Raw genomic sequence first — 9,784 nt, forward strand, 5'->3', positions numbered from 1 at the left:
CCGCCCTGCCTCCCATCTCCGATAAAGCTTTCATCAGGGAGTGCGTGCGCTCCCACAACACGTACCGCAGGAATGTCGAGCCCCCCGCCAGCAACATGCGGTACATGGTAGGCAGTGGCCTGCAGCTGTGCGAGTGGGGTGGCACAATGAGGTGGCCGGGGTAGAAGCAGTGCCGTGTGTGTTCAGATAACATCACGCTTATTTGATGAGAAATATCTTAGGAAGTTGGGTTGGTTATAGACAGGTGAGATAGAAACAGCTGTGCGTGCAGCTTGATGCTATAGAATGGACAAACAGAAGAGGTTCGCGTTAGCCCCAAGGAATTTCTGGTTGGGAAGAATCATAGAATCATTAAGGTTGGAAAAGACCTCTGAGATCATCTAGTCCAACGGTCAGCCCAGGACCACCATGCCCACCGAGCCACGGCTCCAGTGCCACATCTCCACACTTCTCAAACACCATCAGGGGCAGTGACTGCACCAGTTCCCTGGGCAGCCTGTGCCCATGACTCACCACTCTTTCTGAGAAAAATTCTTCCCAATATCCAACCTGAGCCTCCCTGGTGCAGCTCTTGGCCCCTATTTTTTATCCTATCATTGCTACTTGGGTGAAGAGGCTGACTCCTACCCTGCTACAGCCTCTTTTAAGGAAGTTGTAGAGAGCCATGAGGTCTCCCCTGAGCTCCCTCCGGAAGATAAGTAGTCCAGCACCAGAAGGCAGTTCAGTTTTCTTTCCAAAGCAAGAGTATGATCCGGACTGCTGGGGCTGGAGATCTCTGGTATCAAGGAGAAATCTTTGTATTTGGTACTGACACAAACTGCACTGAAAACTTTGGTTAAACAAAACTGAAGAACATGCTGAAAAAAAGAGACCTGACATCTTGGAATTTTGAAGTAGCTTTGAAAATAATCACATACTCTCATGCTGCGGGAACAGAATGGCTTTGTGTGTAGGGGTTAGAATCCAGAACGGTAGATGGGGAGCCATATAACTTTTAGGCTGAAGCACCTTGTTAAAGTGCTGTGCCAGGGTTTAGTGTTCTGGAGTAGGAAAAGCAGAGAAAAATGATGAAAAAAGGAAATATGAATTTAGAAAGATAGCTAGAAAAAAAAGCAACAGGCCTTAGTGACATAACAGCATTGGCAGCCATGTAGAGACAAAGAATAAACCAAAATCTCTGCACAATGCTAAGCTTAGGGATTAAAAATGGGGATCTTTTCTATAAGACATAAAACTAGGTAGTTAGAAGCCTGCTGAAAAACACTCATGACTGGAACACAAATACAAAAGGCATTTGCTAAATAATCAGAAGTTATGTTATAGTGGTAGACTGCAGAGAAATAATAAATAGCAGAATAAATTATTTGCCAAACAAACGTATTTTATGAAGCTGTGTTTGTAAAATGCTCTGGTGTATTTAAAGCATTAGTGCAGGATGTGTTTGTGGAGAATCTCTTAAAATGCATAAAATATTTATACATCTTAATCTACAGAAGCTGTGTATTTTTTACTCTGAATTAATGTTTATGTGATGGAAATCCTTAACAATTCGTTCAATAAGAAAAAGTCCCCCAGAAGTTTCACGCTTACTTAATGACTCATTTATCTGAAGATAAAAGTGCGTTCCAAACATTTTTTTAGTTGCTATTATGTGCTCTTACAAAGTTAATTTTCAACAGTGAAAAGGGGAAAATTCTTATAAGTTTGTATTTCTGTGCTGCCACTGGAAAAGTCAAAGTAAAACATGAGTACTTGCCTTAAATAAGGAAAAGCATTTCTTTATGCAGCTCCAATATATAAAGTCTACCTGTTATTAATATATAATGATCTGTATCTGTCCATTTTATTGCGTGACTGGTTTTATCTGACTGTTGGAGACTCCTATAACTTGACATTGCACAACTATTTCAACTTTATTGTTTTGCAGACTTGGGATGTAGCTTTGGCAAGGACTGCCAGGGCATGGGCAAATAAATGCATTTTTGATCATAACACGTATTTAAACGTGAGATATCACGGCCATCCTCATTTTGCGAGTGTCGGAGAGAATTTATGGATTGGAAGTCATCAAATATTTAATGTCAGATATGCCATTAAAGCGTGGCATGATGAAGTCAGAAACTACAATTACTCATTACAAACATGTAGTAAAGTCTGCAGTCATTACACTCAGGTAAGAATCATCTTCAGTAAAATCTTCTGTGTAGTTAGTAGTATAGTGCTTACCAGACAAATCAGGGTCTGTCACTAATACAGAATTGTGAATGTGGTTTGTAGTGACCATCAGCTTATTGTCTTTTCTCATCTCAAGCAGTGGCAGCACTGCAAGTTACCTGGTTCACCTTCTTGTTTCATAAAATCATGTGTAATAATAATCCATTACTGCCTACAATGTTAGTCTCACTACTCATTTAATTGTATCAGTACTTTGTGACCTCTACTTAATAATCACTCCGAGTTCTCCAGCTGTGTTCACACACCATTCTGAATTCTGGAAATGTTGAGTTGGTGTTGGAAATAATCACAGTAATTGCAAAATATCTTCGGGAACTCCTTAGTAGGAAAAATAAATAAATAAATAAAACACCAGGATAAAATGAAAATCCAGCCAAAATCAATTATATCCTATTATATCCATTATATCTAATAAGAAAAGAGAAAGATAGTCCTTAATCTGGGACTCAGGTAGTACCAAATTAAACATTTAAGTCCTTTTCTAAGCAAGGTTATGTCTGCTTAACATAACCACTTCTGGCAGTTAAAATGGACAGGACAGAACTTCTGGGGACGTTCAGGTTGTTTTGTCAGTCTGAGGCCTGTACTATTCATGCTGGGGAGATACTGAGAGCAATCTGGTTTGTCTTTGTTTTCCAGAAGTGGGATATATGATCATCCAGATATTGTAGGTATATAGTTAAAAGTTCTTAACTGAACTGGGGACACATGCAGAGGATATAGAAAGAATCTCCCAAGAAAAAGTAGTGGATACTCAGATTGTAAGCGATAGTAAGCCATCTTTGTTCAAGTATGGCCGCTAGCACTGGTTAGTCTGAAATTGTACAGTGCTAAAGCTTTCAGGCTTAAGTTTGTTGTAGTTACCAGCCAGGCCATTTTTAGCACACATAAGAAGCCTTTTTCTCCAATCCTACTTAAAGAAGCTGTCAGGTAGCTGCCACTAATTTCTCTTCTGTTCCTTGGAACCTGCCCAGCGACCGTAAAGCCAGTGATGTTTACTAAAGTTGTTCTGCAGAAGATTCTGGAAACTTGCAGGATAGCTCCCTTATTCCTGAGGTGTATTTGGATGTACATCTTAGAATGCTTTCTTAGCAGCAGTTCTTTTATGAGTAAACATTAAGAGTAGATCAGTTACTGCAAAATGGAACTAATATGTAGAGTCTCTTAAAATAACCTGATATTAGCTAGATATTAGATTAGGTTACCACTGTGTGTCATTTTAATTTATTTTTGTTCATTTTTTAGATTGTTTGGGATGATTCATATAAACTAGGCTGTGCTGTTGCTTTCTGTAAAGAAATTGGAGGAATAAGAAATGCAGCAAATTTTGTTTGCAACTATGCACCACAGTAAGTTGTTCTTCTAAATATGAAGAAAGAGGAATCAATTATAATAATAGTTCACTAAAAGTAAACTGAGATCTTATTTATTGGTAGCCTTGTAACTGCTAGAGAGAAGTGCTATTCCCTGTAAACCTAGAGAGAATACTGGTTGTCTGATTCATTTACTAGCAGAGACATAACCATTACAACATGTACTTGGTTTTTTTTTAATCTACTAACTTTACTGATAAAGTCATTCTGTGGCAATCTTAAGCAAATCCCCCTCTGGTTTATAGTCCTCTTCATTTCTTTGTTTTTCATATGAGCCAGAAGAAATGGGAAACTCGGCAGATTTTTTTCTTCTAGCAAACTTGGGCCACTGTCATGGAGTTCAGTTAGTTTGAATGAAATATCTCCTTTAAGTTCTGCCCTTATCTCTTCCTAGCTGTCCTTTTAATTGCATTATTATTTTGAAACTTACTGGGATATGGAGTTTTGCTGTTGTTTTCTTTTTAAAATCTGATGTAAAAAGATTTCCAATTGCTGATTCAGAATAATGACTAATTGACATCAACAGTGGTCTGTAAAGGTTTATTAATTTGATCTTTCTAATCTGTAACAATTTATCATGCTGATATCTTGTGCCATCTTACAGATTCTTGACAACTGATAGCTCAGCTGCATAGTGGTCCAAGTTGGAAGGATCTTCCAGTTCCAAGCACTGTGCCATGGGCAGGAATGCCTGCCACTAAATCAGGCTGCCCAGTGCCCCATGCAACCTGGCCTTGAATTCCTCCGGGGACGGGGCATCTACAGCTCTCTGGGCAGCTGTCCAGCGCCTCACCACCCTCTGTGTGAAGAATTTGCCTTTTATCTAATCTAAGCCTGCTTTTTTTAAAGTTTAAAACTACTACTTCTTGTCCTATCACTTCAATCCAACAAAGAGATGAGGTCTAACTGCTTGATACTAAGAACCCCAATCTCTATTTCACCCCAGGAAATAAGTGGAGCTAGAACAGTAAGACCATTTTCTCAGAGAAAACTGAGGACTCAGTTACCCTGACAGAGCAGTTTCTTCTCAGAATTGAGGATGCACCAATTAAAAGATCACCTTGCTAAAATTACCTTATTCAGCATAGCAGCTGTGGAGTGTAGCCATCTTATAGATGTTTTTCAAATGAAATAGACAGCATGCTGTGGTACCATCCATGTCTGAGGTTCCCATCACCTCCCATCAGCATTCTCATGCCCAGAGTTAGCTGTCCCATCTTGCTACAAGTGTGAGATGGTTTCACCCCAATGGCCAACTGAACTCAACCATGCTGCTCTTTCACTCCACCTTGAGAAGGGGACTTTTTTTCCTCTTCAGAAGTTAATCTGTGCCTTTTTTTCCCCATTCATTATTTCTTCTCAATGAGGTACCACTCCACAACTTAGACGTTACTCAATGTTTAGATTTATTTCTTTGTAATGAAAAGGCAAGGCATCTCAGGAAACAGGCAGTGCCTTCCATCTCTCTGGATATGTAGCTCAGAGTCTGTTTTATCAAAGAGGATTTTACAGAGGATTTTAAACTCTGTAGTAACAATACAATTATTGTTTGCAGTTGAAGCCTTTGATACCAAGAAAGACCTCCTGAACTGCAGCTCAGGCTATCTCAGTGGTTTGTATTGCATTCCTGCAATTGAGCCGTGCACAATCACCAGCTGGCCCTCCTTTCACATGTTATCTGATATTATGCTTTGGCCAGAGCTTCTAGAAGCTTTGCTTTGTCCTTCTATCTTTCCATTCTGGAGTCTGAGACCCTTTTCAGGTTAGCCTTCTGTTTGAAATCACTCATGCTGTGAGTGTACATATGGATGTTGACTTAAAAGTTTTGCCATTCAACCTGCAACTTTTGTATATGTATGTATTTATTTATTTATACGTACACAGAACTCCTGCTTTTCTATAGCAGGTTCAAAACAGTTTTTGATTCCTAGTAACGGAAGAGTTGAGAGGGTGAGCACTCTGCTTCCATTTTCCTTCTGTCTGAGCTTCAGGGCAGTGCATGTGCTGGAAATGGGCTATTTTAGCTTCTAGGGTAGCAGTCAGGCCAACCAACAGCGTGTGTGAATGTGTATAAAGGCATGTCAAAGAAAAGTTGCAGTTAAATTGCAGGTAATGTCTTGTAGGGGTTCTCTGCGCACCTTCTTCAGCAATGTTTTACCAGCTCTTACATCTTTATATCTGGTGGGTAACTCCTGTTTATAAATACAGATAGTACAGAGTGTGTGTAGAAACTTGGAATCCTGAAAAAATTATCATAGGTCTTGATGCAAGTGATCTCCGTCGAAGAAAATTATTCAAAGTGTCTGCTATTGAGGTGAAAAGTAGCCCACAGTCCTTCAGGGGAGCTAAATTTGTCTCTTTGTTCCCAGGGTTAGGCTGTGAGCATTGCATTGCTTCATCTTTTTGAGCAGACCATACAGCATAGCCAGGATACTGTGCAGCTGATTACCTGGCGGCCAGAATGGTGGTATCTGAAATCATGGTATCAGAATGATGGCAACAAAATTCTACCTAGAACATTCTCATTTATCCACCAGTGTAAAATTTGAATAAAAAGCCATAGTACCTTCCTGTAGAAAAAAAAAAAAGAAGAACTTCTTAGGAGTCTTTTCTTTCACATGGAGAGAACAAAGAAAATGAAAAGAGAGATTTCAGAATGACTCCAAGGTTTTTAACAAGTAGTGAGCAATTCATTGTATTCCAGTGTATTTACTTCAACCAATGACTTCTTTAAAATTATGCATTACCAACTGTCTGATAGAAACTTCTTTTTCCCTTGTAGTGGTAATTTTCGAAGAAGACCATATAAAGAAGGAGCACCATGCAGTAAATGTGGCAGGAGGGACTTCTGTGATAGGAAACTGTGTAGTAAGTGAAAGACAATGTAAAATGTAATACATAAAAGGAAAAAATACAACCAAATGTTTGATAAAAACTAATGCAAAATGTGGTTTACCCCTTTTTGATACTCTCTCAGGTCCAGTTTGCAATTGTATTATTTAGTATTATGTATTATTGTATTATGCAACTATAAACTATCCATAAGGCTATTTATATTCTGGAAACAAATGCATTGTTCATGTTACTGAATCAGTGTCTTAGTGATAGTTATGAAGTCTCAATTTGCTAATTCATGATTGCAGTTTTAAATGTATTATGGTTTCTATTGTACTCTGTAAAGGTTCAGAGTATTTGGTATGACATCATTAGCTAGATAAAAAAATCAGCATCTATCTGTGTACTTTTAAAGGTCTTACTTCGGTGTCTCTCTTCAGAAGGTCCCAAACATACAGTTTCTACCTACTGGAAAGCCAAAAGCTGGAAGATTCATGTAGCTAAAGTTAGGGCATAAGTTTTTAAGTTTCATTCAATAACTGGAAGTTATGCTTGTTTTTTAACAATTAGTTGTCTTAGTATATGTTAGTATAGCTTTAAAAGCAATACACAATGTTATGGGTCTTAATTAGTAGTATGTACTAACTCACGTATATGTTGTGAATATAAAACAGTACTTATTATTTTGAGAAGCACAAAGAAGAGAGGGTTCAAACTGAAAATGATCATATAAGGCTTCAATTCCTTTTCACGTGGGCCTTTTTTCTCATCAGTGCAACTGTTAGAAGCAAGAATATCTTTATGGAGGCATTATAAAGTATTGCAGTTTAATTTTTATGAAAGCAATTTCACTTTTTTTGTAAGGTTTCTCAGTTCAAGTTCTCAGATTTGTCAGATTTTCTTGTTTCATTGATAAGTTTCAGCTTACTAGGAAAGATTTAAGGAAAGAGAAATTCTGGCTGCCTGATAGAACTGTTTCTTTTTTTCCTTTCTGCAGGAAATGAAGAACGTGATAAAATTGTTTGTAAGTGTTATAATTTTGTACTGTTGCTTATATTCTTTAGTTACTACAAATGAAAAAAATGTACACCTAAACTTTTAATTATATGTTTATTTTTAGATTACTCAAGATGGAATCCACCTTGGGAGTTCAGAATTATCTGTGATGAGGCGTGTATTGCTGTTATAATTTCAAGAGCATTGCTGATATTTGTTGGTTTTCTAGCTATTTATTTGTTCAGAAAACAGTTTACAAACATGTTTATGTCCACATAAATTTATTTGAAATACATGCAATATTCTGAACATAATCTTTAATGTTTTAAGCAAAAATCTATATTAATATGATTTTAAAGTTAGCTTTCTTTTACAGTAGTTTTGTTACTATTTTAAGCTCCTTACAGAAAACTTAACATGCTATAAAAATTAAAAAATTATTCGTAGGTAAGACCCATTTTGAGAAACTAAGGATGGCATTTGATGATTAGAAGCATTGTTTTTAATTGCCAAATTTATGTATTTAACTCTGTTTAGTTACCAGATTTATGCACTGTATTCTCAGAATTCATGGAGAAAAATGCCTATCAGTTTAAAAATTTATTATAGTTCATGCTAAGCCAATATTTGAGGTGACAAATGCTTAATTTTAATGCCAAGAGGAAGCTAGCATCAGATTACATACAAAGTCCTTTTTGCTAGAGTGACAGAATGTTCTGAGTAAAATCTGTGAAGGCGTTTCTTTAGAAAGGCAGTTCTTCAGAAGTACTGATGTCTGTGAAGCAGTACAACTTTGATATTTATTCAGTTGTGCATTTATTGTTCCTTATTCAAAATAAGATTGTTCAGATTATTACTTTGTTCCTAACTTCCTCTAAACCTTGTGTTTATTTGTAAACTTTTGCTGTTCTATTGTTTACATTGTACTGTTACTGATGCATAGAATATTTACTGTCCTCTAAGTGTTCTGTAGTTTTACTAAAAAATTTTCTTGTTTTTTAAATCTACTGAAGCCTTTGTATTCAACACTGATTTCACTCTTCTATCTCCAACAGATCAAATCTTTAATTGTTTCACTTTCTTTAAAAAACAGATGTTATTTATACAATAGTCTGAAGCTTCTTTTGTTACCAGTATAATAAAAGTAGATGTTCCTAATTGTGTCATCGTCTTGTCTAGTAAATTCTAATATAGCTGTTTTCAAGTTCATTATTATTAGGTAATATTTCACCTTTATTGAAAAACAGACTGAAAAAATCCAGACTGAAAAACTGCTATTTTCTGAACTTAATCTGAGCTTAAGGAAGCTTCCATGAGTTCATCTTTAGGAAATAATTTGTCTTTTGCTTCCTTTTTATGTGTGTTTGATTGACAGTCTGGGTCTAAAACACTGCAGATTATTATATAAGTTAGTATTTGTAATTCCACTGATTTTATATATTGAAAGTATTTATTATAACACAGTCTTGAAGAAAATAAGCCAGACTTTTCTTGAAAATTAATTTATGATTAGATACAATAGCTATTTCTTCTGTAAGTTTTCTCAGATTACTAAAATATGGAACAGACTGCAAATTCAAAATCAATGGATTACATTCTCAGATCTAGGAATCTAATTTTATATACTTATGACCATAAACAGGCAGCTCTTACACACAAAACTGTTCAGTGTGGACATTCCTGAGGAGCAGCTCTTCCCATTGCTTTACTGAAAGATAAAATCCTTCTTTAGATGGCTTCTTACGATGGAGAAACTGAATTCCAAACGGTAAGGAAAGTTTCCTTAGTACTTGCAGTAGATAATTAGGAAAGGAATGGCCTAGTTCTGTACTATGCTTTGCTCAGTATTGGGAGGCACAGGAAGGGTATTTCTATAAAATGATAAAATGTCAGTTTGTTTACTGCATTGTTACCATCCTCAGTGCTGGTTTGTCTGATGTTCACAAAAATCATATTGTTTGCCCCATTCCCTAATTTGGTGTCTTTGGGGAACAAATCCTCTTGTACTTTGGTCCTTACAGCATCCCAGTATATTGATCAGAGAAATCAGCAAGCAGTGGGTTACAGTTCTGCTCTGTTGTGCTGCCAGGCATAGCTGGAGTAAGCAGTACTGTACAAATTCCCCTAACCAAAAAAGCAGTAAAACTATCAGAACTACCTGCAGTCCAGCCATGTAATGATGACATCCCGTGGTAATATTGTCTGTTTATAGCCTCATTATTACCCCCCAAATTAACAAATATACCTTTTCTTTTTAATAAATAATAACAAAACAATTTATTACAAAAGAATTCACGTGGAAATCATCCAGTACCAACATGATCCTTCCAATTAGTCTCTACCCT

At 36.7% G+C, this 9,784-nt stretch overlaps 1 protein-coding gene across 1 annotated transcript; it reads left to right on the plus strand.

The window, feature by feature from the left end:
• Positions 1-5: 5 nt before the first annotated feature.
• On the plus strand, positions 6-8,592 carry LOC104910218 (GLIPR1-like protein 2; the record flags this gene model as incomplete). Its single annotated transcript, XM_019611278.1, has 6 exons — positions 6-107; positions 1,928-2,173; positions 3,481-3,584; positions 6,391-6,476; positions 7,441-7,467; positions 7,564-8,592. Coding segments are annotated over 6 exons (720 nt in total), but the record flags the coding sequence as incomplete, so codon positions are not given.
• Between the last annotated feature and the right edge of the window lie 1,192 nt (positions 8,593-9,784).

This window comes from Meleagris gallopavo, chromosome 1, assembly GCF_000146605.3.
Source record: "Meleagris gallopavo isolate NT-WF06-2002-E0010 breed Aviagen turkey brand Nicholas breeding stock chromosome 1, Turkey_5.1, whole genome shotgun sequence".
Taxonomy (NCBI): domain Eukaryota; kingdom Metazoa; phylum Chordata; class Aves; order Galliformes; family Phasianidae; genus Meleagris; species Meleagris gallopavo.